We start from the raw sequence: 25,062 nt of genomic DNA on the forward strand, positions 1-25,062 counted from the left end.
CTTTCCTACATGTCTGATTACCACTCCTTGAGGCTTAGTCTTGGAAGTGGTTTATGCTAGTAGTTGTTTGATGTCACCTGATGGATTCTTTTGGGTTTCTGGTTTTTAGAACTCCGTAAGGAAGTCTAGTCCTTTTGTACCTGGTCTTTCTAGACCATTTTATCTCCTTCTTAATATATTGGGGCGCAGTTCTCCTGCGCTTTTCGAGAAAAAAAGTTAGCAGGTTTATTAGCAGGTCTGTTTGGATAAACTATTACTAATGTTAGGTCCTGTTTGTTTGAGCCTTTGGTCACTTTTAGGCCCTATTTGTTTGAGCTTCTGGACAGCTTCTCGGTGTGAAAAGTCAGAAGCTTATACAAACATCTAGCTTTTTAATTTAGCTTTCAGAAAGCCAAAAGCTTAGAAAAGTTGAATTTATATGGGAAGTTGAAACACCTGGTTTTGTGGGTTTTCTATAGCTTCCTAAGTTTAGGAAGATAACAACATCATCGAAAAGCTATTGTTGGCTTCTCAGGCTCAAAAGCTCAACAAAAGCTTTTTAGAAAAGCTACAACTCAAACAAACATGCCTTTAGACTACTAGCTATTGGACTTTCCAAAAACCAAAGGCCAAAAGCTCGCTATAGAGCTTTCTAGCTTTTGGCTTCCGTCTAAAAGCTCCTAGGAAGCCTAGACAAACAGGCCCTTAGCTGCTAACTTTTAGTGCTAATGAATCCAAACGGGCCTAAATGGAATAACAATCAATAAAACAGTGTGGCAATAACACTAGCAAGAGCCGGGAGATGTTATTAATCAAATAAAGTTGATGATTAGCCAAATTACAAGAGGAGATGCTGAATGTAGAAGAACAATCAAAGCAAGAATAGGCCAAAAGAAAAGTTAAATAAGCATAAGTTAAAAAAGATCTAGTCAACTTACTGAATGTTCAACTGAAATAGGACATTATACCCCCTTCCACTTTTCTAAAGTTCCATAAACACCCTTACCAAACACCCATCAACTACCACCGGAACGACCCATCCCCATGTGCCCCACATGACCAGAAATATGTAGGGAAGAGAGGAGACATAGGAGTTTCAGGACAATATTTTCTTTTGCACATACTCCCTCCATTCCAACTTATAAGTCATTCTGGCTATGTATATAGATATAGTGTAAAAGGCAAAAACTATGTACCTAGAAAAATCAGAACGACTTATATTAGAACAGATGGATTATAAACTAAATTTTCTCAAGCTTAGTATTACGGTTGTGTTCGGCTGCCCCAAGGTGCTGCAGCTGCAGATAGAACCAGCACCGACAAAAAGCAAAACAGCAGCAGCCAGGACCCAGGGGAAGTAGCACTTCCAAACACGCCTTAACCCTGGTTCCCCTCCCACAGTGTATTTTCTTAGGAAAGTTTGGAATGGGACACAAGTGGAGCCCATTGTGTTGAAAGATACTATTATAAAAGATGAATATTTCAAAAACTGTGTTGGATAGCATCAAAGCACTTCCTAATTAAACATTCACTGGCAAAAACTGTGGCACCGCCAGAGCTATCTATTTGATTGCCAGGATTGCAAGAAGTGCATATGCAACTCAGATGGTAGGAGGAAGAGCAAACTTCAGGCATCACTAAAATGTCAATGAAGTAGTTTGGTTGTCTTTAGGGCACACTGGACAGCAAGCACTTCGACAAAAATTAATCATAGTGCCATATCGCATCACATGTTGATTCGGTGTTACACAGAAAGATAAACAAAAAAACTTGCAAATAAATCCACAATGGTGTACTCAAAATCAAAACTAAAGTTAACCTCTTAGCACCATGAAGTACTGTTAGTATGTCAGACTAAGGTGATAACCAACTGCGCCACCCGGACAATTTCAAGTACTGTTAGTATGATTTACTATGAACCAGTGTAGGCATAAATAGTGCCCCAGCGCAAACCTTTTGCATAAACAGCCGTGACCACTGACCACCTCAGTCATCTAAATTCTGAACAGCTAAAAGCAAGAGAGGACTTGCTCTGGCCTGAGCCTGGTTTAGGCAAATGCAATGTTCCTAGTGCAGAGTGCTTGCTAGCTGCAGGTTCAAATGTCGCATTTCAGTTTATATCCCTTTGTTTGGAATTGACAAAAAGGTTTAAACATGTTACGAACACCTAATGAATAAGATTTCACTACAAAATAAGCAAATGCTTCTAAACATAGGAATCACAAATGGAACCATGGATGCGCGCATTAGTTTGTATCTTGTGTGATAGATTTGTTTTAACTTGAGAAAGGTGCAATTCCAAAAAAGAATAAATATTTCATGGTCATTGCTGACCCCTCTAGGTAAATCTATTCAATATTTAAGTTCAGTAATATTTGGATTGCTCTTAATCTAAATAAGGATCTCATCTATGAGGGCACTTAAGCACCAGCATACTGCTTATAAGCACCAAGCTTGAGTTAGCAGACTGCTTACCATATTTTAGCAGATTGTTACTGACTAATTGACAACCTAGCAATTTCCCCCTTCATTCCAAATTATAAGACATTTTGGCTTTTTATAGATACATAGCTTTTGCTATGAACCTAGATATACAATATGTCTAATTACATATTAAAAGCAATGTATCTAGAAAAGCCAAAACGTCTTGTAATCTAAACGGAGGGAGTAGTATGTAACTCATATAAGATAACCTACATAGTAAAGATAGACAAAAACATTGAACTTCATGCAAGTCAAATAAGATTTATTCACACAAAAAGAGCCATCAGTCCAAATTCCCAAGATCGATTGACTAGTGACAAAATCCAACAAGAACCACACAAACAAAGCAAGATAGCTTTAATTTAAAAATAGCAATATAATACAGGAAAATATTTGGTGGGAAACTGGGAACCATATTGTTGGTGGAATCATGAAACCAACATAAAAGGCATACTTGAAGTTTTTTTTAAAAAAAAACTTGGCACATCCATATTGCATCAGTTTCATATGGATTTTTCAGAAACGATTTTTTATCTCAGCTTTTGAAATTCGGTACATGTATAGTTGCATCCAAGGACATGGCTTGATATCTAGAGAAGTTTTTAAAGTGGAAATTGGTACATGCATAGTGCATATGGATTTTTCAGAAACGATTTACATATGGATGCACTATGTATGTACTAAGCTCCAATTAAATAACTTTTAAGCATGCTTTTTTATAAGGCCACCAAATATTTTCCAATATAGTACTGACAATAATGATAGCAGAAAACAGAACTTTGTTTGTAGGTCCATAGCTCTGGCGTACAAACAATTCTTTGATATGTTTCATATCAGGAATCATGAAGCTCCTATCTGAAGTTTATTTCATATCCACTGTTTTCAAGTCGTCCGACTAATCGCGATTAGTCGCGCAGGTCGCCTGGTAGTGGCTGATCAGCCGGACGACTCGACTAGAGTATCAAGTCGTCCAGGTCGTCCGACTAGTCGTCGATTAGGGGCGATTAGTCGTCCGACTAGATGGTAAATCGACCAGGATTTGTCCAGGCGGCTAGGGTTTTCTAGTGGGCTACTGGGCTTCTATTTTTTCGGCCCATCTACAGTAGTATAAAGGCAATGCGCCACCACCCCTTGTCACCCCTTGAAACTTTTCCTCTCCTCTGCCGAGTCCAGAACACAGGCTGCGGCTCTAGAACACCAGCAGCAGCTCCAGAACACCGGCGGCGTCTCCAAAACACTAGCGACGAGATGAGCTCCTCATCTCAAGGTTCCCCCCTTCTCCCCCTTTCCTATCTTTCCTATTGTCTGAATTCTGATGAATCTGAATCTGTTGGAGAAGCTGCTGCTGCTTTTTGCTTGGATGATGATATGCTCTAGGTAGTAGGTACTGCATTACACATTACTGCTTGTAGCCTTGTATTCAATATTTCAGTTTCAGTTCTGCTATAGTGCTATATGCCTATATTGCCTTTCAGTCTGTTACTCAGTTTCAAATTCATACTTTCAGACTTATATAATGCCTATTGCAGTATTGCTTATATATACATATATCATATTATATATACATATGCCCAGAAATATATAGGACGATTAGGGGACGACCAGAGGTCGACCAGGACCGATTAAGCATCCTAATCGTTGCCCTAATCGCGATTAGGCACCTGGTCGGTCCTCTGGAACGACCAGCTGGTCGTCCGACCTGAAAACAATGTTCATATCTATGACTTCAGAAATATCACAGAACAGTTCATTTTTGGACAAAGGCAAACGATATAAGTCTAGATACCCGTGGAGTACTCAGGTCCTTGACAGAAAAGATTAACTATTATTTGCCAGATCAGAAATGCAACTAAACCATGTTGCATCCCAACAGATTGAACAGCTTAAACTATAAGTGGCAAATGTTTTAGAAAAGAAACGCTTTAGTGCTAAAATGCTCTTATATTTAAGCAAATCGGGTGACATGGTTAGGCCTTAGCAATTCCCAGATAGTCACTACTCAACTAATGCCCACAAAGTTTTCTGATCTGTGAAGTTTAGTTGAATTTAGAATGCCTAAAAGAGTGGCTTAGTATTTGTTTTCATGTGCATGTGTGTGCCAGCAGAACACATCATGTCAGAAATAAGAATGCAAAAGATGGAAACCCACAGATTGATAAAAGGTCGGTGTGTACAATTTTGTTGATTTTTTCTCCTCAAAGTTTACCTTTATTTTTCTATCATTCAAGTGGATGTTATCAGCATTATCCAGCTCATGTCTTCTGCCAACACAAATGTTTGAAAGAGTATTAATATTTCTCATATCACTGGAACTACAAATGGCTTCTGTATTAATTTTCTTTGTCGACTTATGCAGCTTCAAAGCATAAATCCTCCTGTCACTGGCAATGGATTGGCCATGCATCAATCTTCCTTTCAGAAGTGGCAAATCAGCAAGAGTCCTTTGGTCCATGGAACCCAGATCAGAATAAAGCTTCCTCTTAATTGGCAGAACAAAATGGCCCTTTTCAGCATAAGTATCAGTGCGCAAAGCATATCGAGGAATGTTGCCAATACAAAATGATGAATCATGTTGCTTGTTCTTTTGATGATACCCATGGCAATTATTTTGTGTCATCTTAGCATTGCAGACTTCTTTGTTATCGATGCATCTGTTTCTTGAGCTCATAACAGGGAAGCCAGTAGCAGGTTTGTCCCTCTCAAAATTGTTGAGGCCAGAATACAACTCGAGATGGTTAGCATGTCTGAAATGCCCATCATTGCTTTTGGCAAATTTTCCTTTATCTCTGTATCTGCCTCTTACCTCCAGACTCCGCCACTCGCAAAATCTGTAATCAGTGTAATGGGAAAATTCAACATCCATGCTATGGTCATGTCTGGCTATTTTCTTTTCCGGACTATACCTATCTCTGTACATGCGTCCATCATTAGCATCAGGCATATCAGTTTTTACCATTGAATGGTATATATGGTCACCATCTCGTTGCCACTCCTTCGCTGAAGAGAAGCACTTGTCAATATCTCCTTCATTGATGTCACATGACAAAGACTGCCTATGGTGGTAATTAGACTCATCGCTAAAGTAATGCTCATCGTTTTTCAGAGCTTTTTTTTCAAGAGGTGAATAACGCTGCTCATAAGATTGATTGCAAACGGAATTGTGATAGTTGGTCCTCAGGGAAGATGAGCTAGATCTTCTCTTCACGAACTTCCTATCACACGTACTATGATAGCTATCTGTTGGTTTTTCTTTTTCAACAAATATAGCATTCCTTCTGTCATCTAAACTCTGTCTCCTCTGTCCTTTTCTTGCTTTATGTCGAGATTTGAAGTCACGGTCGCTGTTGTGACCCAAAAAAAGATCACCAGACTTGCCTCGCCCAGTGAAAGGAGCTTCACCCATCCACAGAAGTTTAGATGCCATGTTTCTATCATCAGTAGAAGGGGTATAACCACGTCTGCAGCTTTCACTATTTTCTCTGTCTGGCTTACTTGGATAGCAATAAAAATCAGATTTGACATGCTCATCCTGAAGTTTGGTGGCTTCAAAGAAGTCCCTGAAATCTGAATGTCTATTGGATCTCTTAAAATAGTGATTTTCTTTTGATTCTCCAGAAAGTACATCAGAATAATCAGGGCTAGGAGATTGGTCACGTGCAAAATAAGAATCTCTTCTGTCCAGTTTGCTCCCAACACCCTCTGAGGAACCTCCATCATAAACTTCCTTATCAAACACCCTGTCCAAAAAGAAAAGAGTCCCTCAAATGTCTTTCACCAGGATGATCAATAGACATCAGCATGCAGTGCAATTGACAAGACAAACAGATCAGGAATCAACTTAGGAAAATGTAGCTTCAACAATGCATACCTTTCAGTAGCCACACCCTTGTGATTTAACTTTGAGCTGTCATCCGAAGTGGACTGATTTGATGGTGAAAGTGTCATGTTTACCTGCTCAACCATATTAACTTGTTAGAATACTGCCAGAAGATATTGATGAACCATACAAAAAAAACCTTGATGAAACATACTTGAATCACAACATCTGAATCCCTTTGTATTGGACGCCACAAGTCTGCTGAAGGAACACGTTCGCACGCACTGCCTTCAACATGGATTGCTCTACCTTTTGGCTAGATTTACAAAACCAAGTTAGCTCTAATACATTACATGTGAACATATGCTAATTCAAGACTTCATATTACCTTGCCAATGTCATTTCTTCCTTCAGATCCAGAATCATTTGCTACGTTGGACATTGCTTTCGCAGATTTCAATTTGTATGATTCCTGTACACAGAGATCAGAAGATTTCGCTCAACAAGAAATATGGAAAACATCCAAGGTTTATGTCTTACCTGCTCCAATCCTGATGTTTCATTTACAAGTGATCTAGCCCCTAACCTTAATTGCTTCTGCACAAAAAGTGGTGTACTAAGCTAAATTATCATTTGACAGCTTAGAAACTGCTACAGAAATGCTGATATGAAAAGGCATGTCCAAAGTACCATGCTACACCAATACTTTCTCCAGCCTTCTTCATCCAGACTAAAATTAAAGTAGTCAGTAAGATCCGCTCCTTGCTGTCTCCAAGGCTTCAGTTGAAACGCTTCAATGTCTATGTCGAAAATTGTGCTAAAGTAATACAACACTGTTAGGAAGAGCACTAAAGCTACTGCATCATACTTATCAGTTATGACATGAAGACATAGTACTTTTCTTTCTCTTTTGACACCTATAAACTATAATATTAATAACAGAGAAGACCACTATCACTATGAACTACATGGTTTTGCATTCATACGAGAAGAAAGCTCACCTGTTTCTTGACAAGAAAAAATTATAATCACGCCGAAACACATGCCGATCGATTTGCCCCATGATGGGTAATGTCGTTTTCTCAACAAACCCCTTGCACTGGAGCCCACCAACCTGGAAAGCAGCCAAAATAAAATAAATATATATATATATATAAGAGGTCTAATTGTCTAAACAAGAAATATATGTGAGCCAATAGTGTTGTGACTCTTGTTAATTTTGGCTGGAAGGCTAACTTTAGCTAAATCTCTCAGCTAATTTTAGCTAACTTTAGCTAAATCTCTCAGCTAATTTTAGCTGCTAACTATTAGTTTTAGAGGTTTGGACCAGGGCCGAAGTATGTAACATGGTAACATGTCTCTTTGGGTTTGTTAGTTTCCTTTTCGGTTTGTTTCTGTCTATCAAGGTGGAGTGTGCTTTTTCGCTATGCCCTCTACCGTTTCGACTCCCCACCCCACCGGTGCGCTCACCCACCACGAGACCTCACCGGCGACCATCAAGGCACCGGTGACCACCCCTCCTGCCCCCTCGCCACCGGATTCCCCCTCCCCTTGTCTTCTCAGCCTTATCATGATGGATCGCTCTTCCTGGCTGGTCGTTCCAAGGCCCAACATTGGGAAGAAGATGGGGCGGCCTCTTCTGTCGAGGCGGCGGTTCACGTGCGGCCTGCCCCTTCCTTCAAGGAGGTGTTACTGCCTAAGAAGAGCGGAGACAGGTCTGCTCCATGGGCTTCGGCCGGCGATGTTGGGCGCCCTTCTGGCGGGTCGAAGATGGAGGTCGCGCGTCCATGTCCCGGGACGGATGGCTGGCAGCTCGTTGAAAGTCGAAGTGCACGACTGCGGCGATGTAAGGCAGCGAGACCTAATCGTCGACTAGCCCCCCACGATCTTCAGGGAAAATGTTTCAATTGCCTCTCCACCTCCCCCACCTAGCTGCCTTCTGTCATCAACTGACGCGATGCTTTAACTGCCTTTCGCTTGGGCATTGTGCCTAAAAAGAGGGTGAAGCACGTCACTCGCAGAATCTCGGTGTGGAATTGAAAGGGAAATGTGCCCTTGGGCCATTTCTAGTATATTTTGGTGATTAAGTGTCCAACACATATTAAGTAGGTTATTATATGCCAAATGATGAATAAAGTGCAAATCAACAAGAAGATATGTTTCTAGACTTAGTACATTTGTTTTGGGTACTAATGAAGTTACCTAAGTGCTAGAAACAGGAAAAGAAAAAGATTGGAAGAGAGTGCCTGTGTGCAGCCAAGACTCAGCACAGTCTGGCACACCGGACTGTCCGGTGCGCCAGGCTGGTCTCCGGCGAACTGGCCACTCTCGGGAAACTTTGGCGGCGTACGGCTATAATTCACCGGACTGTCCGGTGGTGCACCGGACTGTCCGATGAGCCAACGGTCAGCTGGGGGCACCGGACTGTCCGGTGTGCACCGGACAGTGTCCGATGCGCCAACCAGCCCGAAGTTGCAACGGTCGGCTGCGCCAGGAATGGAAGGAAATCGCGCACCGGACATGAACAGTGGTTGTCCGGTGGCACACCGAACTGTCTGGTGCGCCACCCGACAGAAGGCAAGATTAGCCTTCCAAGAATGCCTCCAACGGCTCCTAGCTGCCTTGGGGCTATAAAAGGGACCCCTAGGCGCATGGAGGAGTCACCCAAGCATACTTTGAGCATTCTAAGTCTTCCACACTCCGTCTCCGCGCACTTGATTGACTTTGTTAGTGATTTGAGCTCTGTTCTAGTAGTGAACTAGTTGTGCTTCATTCGAGCTCAAGTCTTGGCTTGTGTGTGTGCGTATTGCTGCGGATTTGTGTGTGTTGCTTCCCACCCTTACTCTTGTGCTTTCACTTTGATATTTGTTGTAAGGGCGAGAGACTCCAACTTGTGGAGATTCCTCGCAAACGGGAAAAGAGATAAGCAAAGAACACTGTGGTATTCAAGTTGATCATTGGATCACTTGAAAGGGGTTGAGTGCAACCCTCGTCCATCGGGACGCCACAACGTGGAGGTAGGCAAATGTTATACTTGCCGAACCACGGGATAAACTCGCGTGTCTTTTGTGATTGTTTTTCTGTGATACTTGTGTGTTCGTAAGAGCTCGCTACTTAGCCATTCTAACACTTAACCAAGTTTTGCGGCTATTAGTTGTTGAATTTTACAGGATCACCTATTCACCCTCCCCCCCTCTAGGTGCTCTCAGGAATCGGCTCGGTCATCTCCCCTATGTCTCTGGGTGTGAGTCTAAGGCTGGGCAGGCTCGCAAGTCGGTGTGGCGCATGATCACGCCGTCAACTGCCACGGCGCCCTCATCTCTGTCGGTGGCCATGGAGTCCTTCCCGGCTTCGACGTCTGACAAGAGGCGACGACACTGGTCTCGGGTTAGGAGGCTTAAGGGCTTTGCTAACCCTGGCGTTCTCGTGAAGGTGGGAGAGTCTTCGGTGTTGCGGTCGGCCGGCGAGCAGGTCGGGGTGGCCGATGGCAGAGCTGCTCTTGCTTTGTCTCCTCTGACGTGCTTTGCTTAGCGTTCGGCTGCTCTAGCCAGAGCTAAGATGGACCTTCGAAAGGCATTGTTTGTAACAGTGGTTGGATCAAGGTCGGCCGTGTCTGCGGACCTGGTGGCCGAGGAAGTCGCGACGGCTCTAGCCATCAAGGTGGATCGCATCGTAGTGCACAAATCTTCGCTGGAAGACTTCCTGATGCTAATTCCAAGCGAGATGGCAAGAAATGTTTTCAACAACGAGGCAATGTTTAATACCCCTAGTTGCTCTTTGAAGTTCAAATTCTGGTCAAGATTGGCTCATGCTGAAGCAGTCTCACTATCCCTCCGCGTGAGCATAGAAATGAGGGGTGTTCCTGTCCATGCTTGGATGTTGTCCACTGCTCAAGATCTGCTTCGTGGGTACCGTACGTCGGTGGAGCTCTGCACGGACACAGCCGTCCGGCGTGATCTTTCTTGCTTCAGGGTTTCCGCCTGGTGTTGGCGGCTGGAGCTGATCCCGGCCATGCTGGAGCTGCTGATCCCGGAGCCGGAGATGCATCCATGTCAAGATCTGTCATTGAAGCGCATGTTGTCTTATGAGATTTCAGTGTCGATGTCTGTAGTTTCGCCGTCAATGGCGGTGCCTCGAATCCACTGCCGCCTCCGATGTCCGAGGATGTTGGTCCTGATCCCCGGCGCAAGCGGGATCGTTCTCCCTCACCAGGGGTGCATGGCGGCTCTGGTGACAGAACGGTGGGACACCGTTCGGCGCATGAGAGGCTTGGGAGCAACCCGGTGACCAACCACCACGTGGCTGCTTCCCAGCGACCCCGCATGCCTCTCCTGTGCGTGATCTCAAGGCGCTAGGTGACGCCTCGGGGCCTTTGGTAGCTGCTTCAAGAATTATGGCGGCAGGGACCCTTGTGCTCTTCGAAGTGTTCAATGAGCGTGCCTCCTCCTCGACTTTTGCCGCTGCTAAGAAGCAGGATGGCGGTCCGCCTACCTGTGGTGGACCAAGATAGGTAGGTCTCAGAAAGGCATGGTTGGGTCGGCTGATGTCGATGGGCCAGATGAGGAGGGGGATTTGTCTGGATGGGTGGCCCAGGAGCCTGCTTACCTCTAAGGCTAGTGCATTCCAAGGCCCATCATTGACAGGGAGATCACCCCACCGATGGAAGATACCTCCATATCATTGTTGAATGTTGAGACACTTCCAGAGGAGGAGGTGGAGCCCCCATGTGTTCCGTCCTTAGGGAGAATGGTGGATCCATCTTCATCGACAAATGCAACAACAACCATTTCCCCGTTGGGTTCTGATCGGCTATCAACCCCGCCACCTCCTGTGGTGGCTGCTCCCGCGAGCAGAAAGCCTGCCTCGGTTCGCCCCTCTCTGCGTGTGTACTCTCGCAGTCCAAGGAGGAGGGCTCGACGGGCCCAGGCGAAGGCAGGTGGGTGCTCCCTGGTGATGGCACCTCCGACTAAAGCTTTCATATGCAAGATGTCAAAGAAGGTGGATGGGGTCCTGCCTAGGCGCCAGACTAATGAAAAGAAGAAAAAAGTGGTGTCCCAAGCTTCATCCAACGTCGGAGCAGAAGAATGGCTGGAATTGGAGTCGAGCCACAGCTCCGACTTCCTGCTCAGAGGCGTGCGAAGATGACGGTGCTAAGAGCCATGGCTAATTCCCCAATTGAAGCGGAAGCAGTTTTCTCCTCCAAGGGTATAGATGAATATGCAAAGCTATTCAGTAAGCCGCTGTCTGATTCGCAGATTTCTGCTTTGGCAGCTCTGTTTGGGTGGTCAGTTCCTGATTCCCATGGGGAGAGGTCGGCCCTAGAGGCCTGATCTATCGCCACCTCCACTGGTCGTTTTTCTTTTCTGTTTCCCCATGGATCCTTCAAATATTTGGTGTGGAATGTAAGGGGTTTTGTCACACCCGGTTTTGGAAGGTAAACCGAATGCGAACCATGTACGTGCCAGGATCAGAACTCACGTACACAGCGATTACATAAATGAACTTCATCGCACAATGCTCGAATAATAACATAAAAGAGTACTTAACTTATTACATCACAGAGTCATAGACATCAACATAGTCATCGTCTTAACAGGTAAATCAAAGTACTAGCGAAACGCAGTAAAGAAAAGGCCTCCACAGGCAGCTGACTGGGGGTTGCCGCCAACCCACACCTAGAATTCGTCGTAGTCTTGGAACTCCTGGAAGTCTCCTTCCACGGCTTCGCCTTCTCCTGAGCAGTGATTACAATGCGGACAACCTGGTGTTTTGTGGTAAAGCAAGGATGAGTACACATCAACGTACTCAGCAAATGTCCCGTTTGGCTGAGGTGGACTAGCTTTATGTGGGGTTAGGCTCAAGCAGTTGCTTTTAGTTGGTCAGGTATTTATCATTAGTAGAAGCCAGATTTTAGCATTAACCAACCCGTAAACCATTTCCTCAACGAGGAACATTATCATCATCGTCGAACCAAAACCATAACATAATCCTTGTCTCTCGAACCATCTGTATCTCTAATCAAAGAGGATCCCAAGGCTGCTCTTAACCGTGAGCACGGCTGATATACCAGTTTCACTACCCTCTGCAGAGGTTGCACACTTTACCCATGAGTCATGATTCCCTTTCTACCCGGGGAGAGCTAATCCCCATTGACCACTACCTAGGTGGTCCGGCAGGGCATCACTACGTAGCTTTTACAAAGATTCCCTAGAGATCATAGCTGCCCGTTAGGTTTCTCCAGTTTGATAAACACAGTACCCCTCCCCGCAGGAGAGTGACTAACAAAGAGCAAAACGAAAGAACCTCGGCACTCAGCCTCGGCAGAGCAAGCACTGTGCCTGGACCCCATTGACGGCACGACGGCTAAGCAACTACACCTCTAGTTCATCTAATTAATCGGCTAAGGGCATCCCATTTCACCCTCATGGTTGCACTGTTATCCCGGGTGGTCTCTCAACGAACTAGTCCTTACGGAGAGGTACTCAGGAAACAACCTGAGCCCCCTAGAGTATCACAAGATCATCAACATCATCAGGATAACAGTATCATAAATAGCCACATCATGTTCATTGATTATGTTAAAGCAATAGCAAAGTGCTAACCATAATAGCCCATAAGGTCAGCAAGGATAAAGTAAAATGTAAAGCTAGTCAATCCTTAGGTTTCAAGTAAGTAGTGCGGGGTAGTAAGTTATAAATGAATAGGACATAATGGGACAGAGGACACTTGCCTTCACCAAACTGCTGATCCGGGACTTCCTCTGCAACCTCCTCGGGAAACACAGACTGCTCGTTGTCTACGTAAAGTAATCATTCACACTATGCACTTGGGAAGATAACAAACAAAAGCAACATGCCAAACATATGCAGAAGAGAGATCACAAGTTCATAGTTTGAAAAGGGGTAGGCATTCTGGTGTTCCCTAGGTCTGGGGTAGAGGACTGTACAAAGTGATTCATTATCCACTAATCAGGTTCAAGTCAGTGGTGGGATTAAATTATTACATGGTTTTAAGTTACTAAACTTAAGTGTTTAAATCCATAAACTTAAGTGCTCCAACTTTTATTAAAGTCTACCATCTTTTATTTATCTCAAATAGGGTTCCCATAACATTAACTTTATCCTAATGATTAACCATTAATTGGGACATGGAAACAACAGGGAAACTTTGCATAAACAGATAGATAATAATATTATGAACATTTTGCAATTTGAAGCACCCAATTTGGAGTTCATATGACAAAGTTATGGATTTTACAAGTTTAGGGGTTAAAATTATACTCTAAGGACCTATTTTGAATTAAATAAAAGGTCCAAGGACCTAACTGCGAGAAACCAGGGACGGCGGGCGCAATTTCCAGAAAACAGGGGGGTTCTTTAAGAAAATGCGCGGGCGAAGGGGTATCGGGCGCTTACAGCCGTTGGATCTCAGATCGACGGCCAGGATTAGATCCCGCGGCGGGCGCGCGGGCGCGCGGCGGCGTGAGCGGCTGACAGGCGGGGCCGGGCGGGCAGCGCGCGCGCGGGCGAGCTGACAAGCGGGGCCCAACGGGCAGGGAGACGGGGTGAGGGGGCAGCGGGCCTGGGCCGCTGGATCTCCGGCGGACGGCCAGGATTAGGTCTGGGCGAGTTGAATCAGGGCCGCCCGATCTGGGATGAACGGCGGGGATCGGGTGGGCAGCCTGGGTCTTTCCTACGGCTAGCAGGGGCGGCGGCGCTCGTCCCCGCGGCGGAGGGGCTCGTCGGAGACGAGGGGCGCGGGGGCCCTGCGGGTCCTTGGGGCGATCCGAGTGGCCGGGGAGGTTAGGGAGGGCACGGGGAATCCGTTGGTGGGGTCTGGGTCGGGGCAGAGGCACCGGAGGGGGGCGGTTCACGGCGGAGCGGCTCGGCGGCGGGGTTACTCTACTCCGGCGAGGAATTACACGCGGCAGAGAGCAAAACAAGGGGCGATAGGGGCGGGAGAGGTCCCTTACCTCAAGGCGGACTCCGGGGACTCCTCGGCGGCGACGGAGACGCGACGGTGGCCCGGGTCGACGGTGGCGGCTGCACGGCGGACGGCGGGTGAGCGCGGGCAGAGAGAAATAGGGAGGGAAAGGGGAAATCGATGCGCGTTCCGGGTTGCGGACGTCGGGGCGAAGCTCACCGTGGCAATGGACACGGCGGAGCTCCAACGGCGGCCGGAGACCGAGCTCGGAACGGCGGGGTTTACGGCGGCGGCGCTCTGGCGTGCGCACAGCGAAGGAGAGGTGGAAGAGGGGGGGCCGGTTGGTGCGCAAATGAGGGAGGGGGAGATGGCGAGCAAGGCTCGGGGCTCAAGTGGCCGAGGGCGAGGTGGGGCGAGCCCCACGCGCGACGTGGGCGCGGAGACCGCGGCACGCACGGCGGCGGTTACGCGAAGACGGGGAAGCTGACAAGCCGGGCCCGCGGCGCAGAGAGAGAGAAGAAAGCGGGTGCGGGCGCGAGGGAAGCGGGGCTGACAGGCCGGGCCCACGGGCAGAGGGAGAGGAAGGCGGGTGCGCGGGAGGCGGCCGCGCCGACAGGCCGGGCCCGCTGCGCAGAGAGAGGAGAGAGGGGGGAGGCGCGCGCGCGAGGTGGGCCGACTGGGCCGAAAGGCCGAGGGGGGCGGGGACGTGGGCTGCTTTGCCTTTTTCTTTTATTCTGAATTGTTTTTCCCTTTTCTTTTTACTTTCCCTATTTGATTCAAATTCAAACAAGCCACAAATTCAAACCAAACCTTCCAAGCATTATGCACCAAGCAAAAGTGAAATCTAGGGTTCAACATGATGCAACAATTCATACTCCCTTAGGGTTTAACATAATAAACTATAATTACAAATAAAATAAGCACTTATCTCCTATAGAAATGAGAAAGAAAAGAATGAGGAAGGATGAGAAAAGGAAGTAACACCTGAATTTGTGAATATGAGCAAAGAAATTTTATACCCCCAAATTCAGGGTGTTACAGGTTTAAATGCCGGCGCTCGTCAGGATGTTGTTAGGGGTTTAGCTGGCTCCTTAAGATGTGATGTCGTTTGCTTACAGGAGACTAAAATGACTGAGGTTTCTCGTTTTCTGGTTACACGAATGTTGGGCCCTGATTTCAAGAATTTCGTTGTCATGCCTTCGGTGGGTGCCAGTGGCGGAATTTTAGTTGCTTGGCGTGATCGTCTCAGCTATCAAGGCCTATACAGAATTGACTCGCATTCAGTATCAGTTCAGTTTGGTTCAGCTCAAGGTTCCCCTTGGTGGCTTACATGTGTTTACGACCCTCAAGGAAATGAAGCTAAAGTTCAGTTTTTTATGGAACTCAGGGAGGTCAGGGCAGAATGTGCTGGACCCTGGGTGGTGGTTGGAGATTTCAACTTGATTTTTCAAGATGAAGACAAGAACAATTCAAATTTAGACCGGGCTATGATGGGTAGATTTTGGAGATGGATTAATGATCTTGCTCTCAAAGAAGTCCCGCTGATTGGTAAGAAGATTACTTGGTCTAATGGACAGGCTAATCCCACACTAGTTAGATTGGACAGGGTCTTTTGTTCTGTGGATTGGGAAGAACTTTTTCCTAACTGTCTCCTGCAAAACTCAGCCACACAAGATTCAGACCATTGCCCCCTTGTATTGGGGTTGCAAGATTTTAAACATGGTAAAAGGAGATTCCATTTTGAAGAGTTCTGGCCCAAGTTGGGTGGTTTTCAGGATGTAGTTGCTACTGGGTGGTCCTTGGTCCTGACAGGGCCCTGTCCCTTAGTGACTTTATCCTTGAAGCTTAAGGCCACTGCCGAAGGTCTTCTGAGTTGGAGTAAAAAAAAGGTGGGGCACGTACAGAGTCAGTGGTGGTTGGCCAAGGAGGTCCTTCATCAACTTGAAATAGCTCAGGACAGCAGAGCTCTTGCTGAAAATGAAGACTGGCTCAAAAATACACTCAAGAAGCATTGTTTGGCTCTCTCCTCTCTTAGGCGAACTATTGCCAGATTGAGATCCCGAATTAGCTGGATCAAGGATGGAGATGCAAACACAGCCTTATTTCATGCTCAGGCTAGGTTCCGTAAGGGTAAGAAGTTTATTTCTAAGATCATTGATGATGATGGACGTACCCTCACATCGCATGATGACAAGGCAGCCCAGTTCTTCAGTTTCTATAGTGGACTGCTGGAGTCTTGCGAGGTGCGTGATACTAATATTGATTTGGATGCTCAAGGCATGCCTTCCTTTGACTTAGCTGCCTTGGACGCCCCATTCTCCGAGGAAGAGGTCTGGGATACTATCAAAAACCTCCCTTCGGACAAGGCCCCGGGACCGGATGGGTTCACTGGACGATTCTATAAAGCTTGCTGGTTGATGATCAAAGACGACATTATGGCAGCCATATCTTGGGTGTGGGCTCGGAAATTCAGAAACATGGATCTTCTTAATGCTGCCTACATGTCATGTGGGGCCTCCCCTATAACCGTCGGAGGCGCGCAAGAGACGGGAGGCGCGCTGCAGAAAGAGCAGCAGCCAGTGCCACGTCAGCAGCAGAAAAGGAAAGCCAAGAAATCAGTGGCTAGAAGAAGGAAAGAATCAAAGGACATGCAGCCGCCACCTCTATAGAAGGAAGGGCGGCTAGAAGAAGAAATAATCATAGAGATCAGTTTCCTTTTAGTAGAGATCCTAAATCAGAGGGATTAGTTTCCCCTTTTGTTACACCGTAGGCTATAAAGCCTTGTAGCTGGCTCCTTTGAGAGACGAGCAATAACACAGTTATTTCCTCCATTCTCCCTACCACTCTCAAGCCTTCGGAAGAGGGGTAAAACCTCACCGGAGAAGACGGACCGAGGGTACGACCTACGTAGCCGAGGGCCCCCTTCCCTAGACTCTAAGGCCCTTGACAACCTGGTATCACGGTCACGTCGATCCGAGACTTCCAGTTCTTCCGCTACTTCCGCCGCAACCAGCCACCCAGCAGCCCTCAACACCGCCAACCCACGCTCATCACCCACCTCCACCGCGCCCCCGCCCAGCGCCATGTCCGAACACACCATCGCCGACCTCGCCAAGTTGATCGAGGGGCTCACCGGCAAGATCAATACCCTTCAAACCGACATCGACACGATGAAGAAGGACAAGACGTCGTCCTCGGGCACCCAGGTGCCGAGCGGCGGCTTCGACGGGCAACACCACACCGATCGACCACCGCGTTTCCAGAAGCTGGACTTCCCGCGTTACGACGGCAAGTCCGACCCGCTCGTCTTCATCAATCGCTGCGAGTCGTACTTCCATCAACAGCGGATCATGGAGGAAGAAAAGGTGTGGATGGCCTCCTATAATTTGGAGGACAAGGCCCAACTCTGGTACATGCAGGTCCAGCAGGACGAAGGCATCCCGATTTGGCGGCGCTTCAAGGATCTCCTCAACCTCCGCTACGGGCCACCGCTGCGATCAGCACCGCTGTTCGAGCTAGCCGAATGTCGGCGCACGGGCACGGTAGAGGAATACCAGGATCGCTTCCAGGCGCTCTTGCCCCGCGCGGGTCCGCTGGGGGAGGCCCAACGGGTTCAACTATTCACCGGGGGGCTGCTCCCTCCGATCAGCAACCAAGTCCGCCTCCACAACCCCCAAACCCTAGCAGTGGCTATGAGCTTGGCGCGGGAAGTGGAGGTCATGGAACGGGAGCGACTGGCGTTCACACCGACGGCTGCACCGACCCGGGGGGGCCAACGCACCATGCCGGCTCCAGCTCTGCCGCCGCCAGCGCTTCCTGTCCCTCCAGCGCGGCCTGCGCTCCCAGCTCCCCCTATTGGAGCAGCCCCGGCGCGGTTGGAGACCCAACCAATCAAGCGGCTGTCGACAGAAGAGCAAGCGGAACGGCGTCGTCTCGGACTATGCTACAACTGCAACGAGAAGTACTCCCGGGGCCATAACCGGGTCTGCCGCCGCATCTTCTTCGTCGACGGCGTGATCATCACCGACGAGGAGGACACAGCCGCTGCAGAACCTAACTATGAAACAGCGGCTCCAGTCTTTTCTTTGCAGGCAGTGGCAGGAGTCCCCATATGCGACACCATGCAAGTCCGGGTGGATCTGGGGACAGCGACGCTGGTGGCTCTTTTGGACACGGGATCCACCCACAACTTCATCGGAGAGGAAGCTGCGCGCCGCACGGGCTTGGTCATCCAGCCTCGCCCGCGTCTGACGGCCACCGTGGCGAACGGGGAGCGCATCCTCTGCCCCGGAGTCATTAGGCAGGCCCCTATCTTCATCGCCGCCGAAAGGTTCCTAGTGGATCTCTTCGTAATGCCTCTCGCTGGCTATGATCTGGTCCTGGGGACACAGTGGCTCGTCACCTTGGGCCGGATCATGTGGGACTTCACGGCGCGCACCATGTCGTTCACACGACACGGACGGGAGGTCTGCTGGACCGACGTGGCGACTGTCCGCGCACCGCGTCTCGCAGCGACCGCGGCGGGCGATTCCCTCATCGAGGGGCTCCTCGGCACGTTCGCCGATGTCTTCGCTGCACCAACAGGACTGCCACCAGTACGTGCTCGAGACCACGCTATCGTCCTCAAGCCGGACGCAGCACCGGTGGCTGTGCGTCCCTACCGGTACCCGGCGGCGCACAAGGATGAGTTGGAGCGGCAATGCGAGGAGATGATGGGCCAAGGCATCGTCCGCAGGAGTAACTCAGATTTCTCATCGCCGGTCATCCTCATCAAGAAGCCCGACGGCTCCTGGCGGTTCTGCGTCGACTACAGAGCGCTGAACGCGCTCACCGTCAAGGACGCCTTCCCGATTCCAGTGGTCGACGAGCTATTGGACGAGCTCAACGGCGCCCGATTCTTCACAAAATTAGACCTGCGATCGGGGTACCATTAGGTACGCATGCGGACGGCGGATATTCACAAGACGGCTTTTCGTACCCACGACGGCCTCTACGAGTTCCTGGTCATGCCATTCGGCCTGTGCAACGCACCGGCGACATTCCAAGCTCTCATGAACGACGTGCTCAGGCCATTCCTACGTCGATTTGTGCTGGTGTTTTTTGACGACATCTTGATCTACAGCTCCTCCTGGGCCGACCACCTGCGTCATATCCGGGCGGTGTTGACCATGCTCCAGCAGCATCAGCTCTTCGTCAAGCAGTCCAAGTGCGCGTTCGCTGTCCCATCGGTGGCTTACCTGGGCCACGTCATCTCCGCTTCCGGCGTCGCCATGGATCCCGCAAAGGTGGAAGCTGTCCGGGACTGGCCACAACCTCGTTCGGCGCGGGCGGTCAGGGGCTTTTTAGGCCTTGCAGGCTACTACCGCAAATTCGTACACGATTACGGTGTCATAGCGGCACCCCTGACAGCGCTGCTCAAGAAGGAGGGCTTCTCCTGGACAGAGGAGGCCACGACAGCATTTATGGCACTGAAGACAGCAGTCACTTCGGCACCAGTCCTCGCGCTACCAGACTTCACCAAGCCATTCATCGTCGAGTGCGACGCGTCGTCCCATGGGTTTGGGGCGGTGCTCATCCAGGACAGCCACCCCATCGCCTTCTTCAGCAGGCCAGTGGCGCCCCGGCACCGCTCTCTCGCTGCATACGAGAGGGAACTCATCGGACTCGTCCATGCTGTCCGGCACTGGCGACCATACCTATGGGGGCGTCGGTTCATCGTACGCACCGACCACTACAGCTTGAAGTTTCTCCTCGACCAGCGGCTAGCTACCATTCCCCAACATCACTGGGTGGGCAAGCTGCTGGGGTTTGACTTCAGTGTCGAGTACAAGCCTGGCGCTCAGAACGGGGTGGCAGACGCCCTGTCTCGCCGCGACACGCCAGAGGGTGCAGTCCTAGCGGTGTCCGCGCCACGCTTCGACTACATTGCCCAGCTGCGGCAAGAACAGGCCAACCACCCGGCGGTAGTGGCGCTCAAGGAGGAGCTAACAGCAGGCCTACGCGGCGCGCCTTGGGCCATTGTCGACGGGCTCCTCACGTACGACGGCCGCATCTTCATTCCATCGGCATCACCACTCCTCCAGGAGATATTGGCCGCTGTCCATGGGGACGGCCACGAGGGCGTACAGCGCACTCTCCATCGCCTCCGTCGGGATTTTCACTTCCCCGACATGCGCCGGGTGGTGCAAGACTTCGTCCGGGCATGCTCGACCTGCCAGCGCAATAAGTCGGAGCACCTCCTGCCGGCTGGGTTGCTGCTACCTCTGCCGGTCCCGACGGACGTATGGTCGGACATTGGCCTCGATTTCATCGAAGCTCTACCGCGTGTTCGTGGCAAGTCCGTCATCTTGACAGTGGTGGATCGCTTCAGTAAGTACGCACACTTTATTCCCCTGGCTCACCCATACTCCGCCGAGACTGTGGCACAGGCGTTCTTCTCCGACATTGTACGTCTCCATGGCATGCCGCAATCGATCGTCTCCGATCGCGATGCCGTGTTCACCTCCATGTTCTGGCAAGAACTAATGAGGCTCATGGGCGCCAAGCTTCATATGTCATCAGCATTCCACCCACAGTCAGATGGACAGACGGAGGCGGCCAACAAAGTCATCACCATGTACCTTCGCTGTTTCACGGGAGATCGGCCACGTGAGTGGCTCAAGTGGCTGCCTTGGGCCGAGTACACATACAACACGGCGTACCAGTCTTCGCTCCGCGACACACCCTTCCATGTGGTGTATGGTCGACATCCCCCATCCATCCGGTCCTATGAGGCGGGGGATACCCGGGTGGCAGCAGTGGCCAAGACAATGGCAGAGCGGGAAGCATTCCTGGAGGATGTACGACATCGCCTGGAGCAGGCTCAGGCTGTACAGAAACGGTTCTACGACAACAAACACCGGGCGGTGGCCTACAACGTGGGGGACTGGGTCCTGTTGCGTCTCCGCAATCGGCCGGTGGCGTCCATGTCCCTGGCACAGAAGGGAAAGCTGCAGCCCAGATTCTTTGGGCCCTATTGCGTCACTGAAATCATCAATGACGTCGCGGTTCGCCTAGCTCTACCACCAAAGGCCAAGATTCATGATGTGTTCCATGTGGGGCTCTTGAAGAAATGGGTGGGCGCACCACCGACCTCTCCCCCGGAGCTTCCTGAGCTGCTCCATGGAAAGGTGATACCCGAGCCGGAACGGGTGGTGCGTTCCCGCCTCGCAAGGGGGATAAAAGAGGTCCTGGTGCGTTGGAAGGGTCAGCCAGCCTCCGCTGCAACTTGGGAAGACTGGGAAGATTTCAGCGCCAAGCACCCGTCGTTTCAGCTCGAGGACGAGCTGCCAGTCGAGGGGGGGAGAGATGTCATGTGGGGCCTCCCCTATAACCGTCGGAGGCGCGCAAGAGACGGGAGGCGCGCTGCAGAAAGAGCAGCAGCCAGTGCCACGTCAGCAGCAGAAAAGGAAAGCCAAGAAATCAGTGGCTAGAAGAAGGAAAGAATCAAAGGACATGCAGCCGCCACCTCTATAGAAGGAAGGGCGGCTAGAAGAAGAAATAATCATAGAGATCAGTTTCCTTTTAGTAGAGATCCTAAATCAGAGGGATTAGTTTCCCCTTTTGTTACACCGTAGGCTATAAAGCCTTGTAGCTGGCTCCTTTGAGAGACGAGCAATAACACAGTTATTTCCTCCATTCTCCCTACCACTCTCAAGCCTTCGGAAGAGGGGTAAAACCTCACCGGAGAAGACGGACCGAGGGTACGACCTACGTAGCCGAGGGCCCCCTTCCCTAGACTCTAAGGCCCTTGACACTACATCACTCGGTTGCCTAAAAGGGAGAGAGCACAGAATGTGAAAGATTTCAGACCAATTAGTATCGTACACAGTTTTGCTACATTGGTCACAAAGCTTTTGGCTAATAGGCTTGCTGGAAAACTGCAGTAAATGGTTGCCCCAACCCAGTCTGCTTTCATCAAGAAACGGTTCATACAGGACAACTTCATGTTAGTGCAACAAACAGTCCATTTTCTTCACCGAAAGAAACAGCCCTGCATTCTTTTCAAATTAGATATTACAAAGGCTTTCGACTCAATATCTTGGGCTTTTTTATTGAAGTCGTGAAGAAGTTTGGATTTGGGCAGATTTGGTGTGATATTATTAGTGGGCTGTTGGCTACCTCTTCTACTCAGATTTTAGTCAATGAGATTCCAGGTGAGCGTATTCTGTACCAAAGGGGGCTGAGGCAAGGCGATGCCCTCTCGCCTATGCTCTTTATTTTAGTAATGGATATTCTATCACAGCTGATTCAGCAGGCGTCTGAGGAAGGTCTCTTGCAACCATTGTCCTCAAAACCATTGCAACATCGCATTTCTCTTTATGCGGATGATGTGATGATTTTCCTGCGGCCCGACCCTCCTGACATAAGTTTGTTGCTGAACATTCTTCAACTGTTTGGTACAGCTTCAGGCCTCAAAACTAATGTCCAGAAAAGTAATGTGCTTCCAAATCATTGCTCAAGTGATACGGTTGTTGTGGCTAAAAGTATGCTTCCTTGTGAGTTCTCTGCTTTCCCTTGCACCTATCTGGGCCTCCCCTTAGCGTTATATAAGTTGCCTCGATCCCAGATCTGTATGTTGATCAATAAAGTGGCATCCATGCTCCCAGGGTGGAAAGCTGAGATGATGAACCGAGCTGGCAGGGCAGTATACGTTCAGTTTGTTATGACTGCAAAAATAATTTATACTGCAATGGCTATTGATTTGCCTTACTGGGCCATCAAGGAAATTGATAAACTCCGAAAAGGCTTTTTGTGGAGGGGCAGAAAAGAGGGTAATGGAGGGCTCTGTTTGCTCGTGTGGCCTAAAGTTACTAGATCAAAGGAACTGGGTGGTCTGGGGCTGCATGATTTAAAATCGTTATGCTGGGCTCTTCGGGTTAGATGGCCTTGGTTGCAAAAGACTGAGTCTAATAAACCTTGGACCGTTTTTTCTACTCATTCTAGTAAAGAGGTTCAGAAGCTCTTTGAGGCGGCTGTGGTTACAGTAGTGGGGGATGGTACCAATACACTCTTCTGGAAGGACAGATGGTTAATTGCAATAGGAGTGTTAGTAAGATTGACCCCTCTTGTAGCCATGGTCCCTAGAAGAAGGATCAACAAAAGGCTGGTCAGTGATGCCCTAACTTTTAGAGTGTTGCTGGAATTTTTTGAGCTGTATCATGTTCTTGAGGATGTTGTTCTGCAGCCTGGAGTGCCTGATTCTCACTTGTGGAAGTTTTCATCATCTGGATCTGTTATGACCGACAGCCTAGCTGCCCTAATAAAATCAGTTAGTTTGTTTAGATGGATAACTATCAGTTAGTTTGTTTAGATGGATAGGGATAAGGAGTTTGTTTAGATACATAAGGATTGGGTTTGTTAAGATATTAGATAAGGATGGCTGCTATCTCAGCCCTATAAATGTACCCCTTCAATCAATGAAAGATTAAGCAAGCAAATCATCTTGCTAGGCTTCCCCCTTTCCTTGTGACTTGCATAGTTGGATAGAAGCCACATATGCAATACATTCATCCAAATTGTTTTGCTTAGAAATACATACATCATTAAGTAAACAACTGCAACACAACATCCTCGAGCTACATGTATCAGCAATTCAGCACAGAGGAAATTGGAATAGAGAGTCAATCGACTTGAAGCTCACAAGAAGTTTAATAGGATTGGCAGGAACCCACATAAAACATGCAATACGCCACAGCACCAAAGTATCTAGAACCTCCCCTGAATTAAAGGGTTTAGGGTTTCTAGGGACTAATTTTTAGTCCCTCTATTTTATTCCATTTTTGTCCCTAAATTGCTAAATACGGAAACTAAAACTATAATTTATTTTCTGTATTTGACAATTTTGGGCTACAATGGAATAAAATGAAGGTACTAAAAATTAGTCCCTACAAACCAAACACCCCTAACTACACCTATAATACTCCAATTTCGCACTACAGCACCAATAAGAATCTTAATACTACCAATTACTCAGCCAATTCAAGAATCATACCGTTGCCCACCCGCCATCGTTAACAGATGAAACCTTCACACGGTTGCTCGTATCATCTCCCTCCTCATCCTCAGCCACGCATCCCTCGCCGCGCCCCACAGGGGGCGGCGGCAGTGGCGCGCTGGTGTCCTCGTTCAGCACGATGCGAAGGCCATCATCGCTCTCATCATCGCTGCTGCTGTAGCCCTCGGTCCCGTCGCCCAAATCCACCGCCTCGTTCTCGTCGGGCTCCGGGAACTCCCCCTCGCCGTCGGTGAGGGGGTCGGAATCCCTCGCGTTTGAGCCGCCACTCTCCCCTGCGGCAGCGAGCGCGGCGGCGACCTGCTCGTCGAGGTCCGCGTAAAGGTCCTCGACGTCGTCGACATTGTTGTCGTTGGTGGATACACCGAAGGCGGCGGCCGCGTCCAATGGGTCAGCCATAGAGCGGCGCAGCAGCAGAGGGAGCACGTGTGAGGTACTAATTGCTAAGAAATTGGTGGCGCGCGGACGAAGGTTGCACAAAAACCTTGGACCTAAAACCCTAGAACTTGTGGGGGCATTCAGGCTAGTGGCAGTGGGTGCCCAGATTGCCGATAGGACCTGAAGTGCGGCGTTGTCTCAAACTTCTCAAGGGTGACGGGCCGCATTCATACGGATATTTTGGGCTCCGGTAAATGCTACAGGATTCTGCAGATTTTTCGTGAAATTGAATGGATTCAAAGGGTGGGGCAAAATTTTAGACTTGATTTGAACTCAATCTAGTTGCTTGTTTGTTAACTTAAATTACTAAGAGTATACGCAAATTTTACTCTTCCCTCTTTAGAGCATATCCAAGAGACTTTTTATT

At 48.9% G+C, this 25,062-nt stretch overlaps 1 protein-coding gene across 5 annotated transcripts in view; it reads right to left on the reverse strand.

Annotated features, from left to right (window-relative positions):
- The window catches only part of LOC111828497 (uncharacterized), a 39,536-nt gene extending 14,477 nt beyond the window's left edge, over positions 1-25,059 (reverse strand). For 2 of the 5 annotated variants that reach the window (XM_035960695.1, XM_035960696.1), the window contains exons 1-9: positions 24,237-25,059; positions 13,011-13,076; positions 7,282-7,394; positions 6,971-7,097; positions 6,821-6,877; positions 6,669-6,752; positions 6,495-6,596; positions 6,332-6,414; positions 4,670-6,200 (exon numbers count right to left, since the gene is read on the reverse strand). In XM_035960695.1, coding sequence (XP_035816588.1) covers positions 4,670-6,200; positions 6,332-6,414; positions 6,495-6,596; positions 6,669-6,752; positions 6,821-6,877; positions 6,971-7,097; positions 7,282-7,394; positions 13,011-13,076; positions 24,237-24,656 — 2,583 coding nt within the window. In that variant the 5' untranslated portion in view covers positions 24,657-25,059. The remainder of the gene's footprint in view (positions 1-4,669; positions 6,201-6,331; positions 6,415-6,494; positions 6,597-6,668; positions 6,753-6,820; positions 6,878-6,970; positions 7,098-7,281; positions 7,395-13,010; positions 13,077-24,236) is intronic. The other 3 variants (NM_001360188.1, XM_035960697.1, NM_001360189.1) reach the window with 3 other exon arrangements.
- Positions 25,060-25,062: the final 3 nt, after the last annotated feature.

Source organism: Zea mays, chromosome 1 (genome assembly GCF_902167145.1).
Source record: "Zea mays cultivar B73 chromosome 1, Zm-B73-REFERENCE-NAM-5.0, whole genome shotgun sequence".
Lineage (NCBI taxonomy): Eukaryota > Viridiplantae > Streptophyta > Magnoliopsida > Poales > Poaceae > Zea > Zea mays.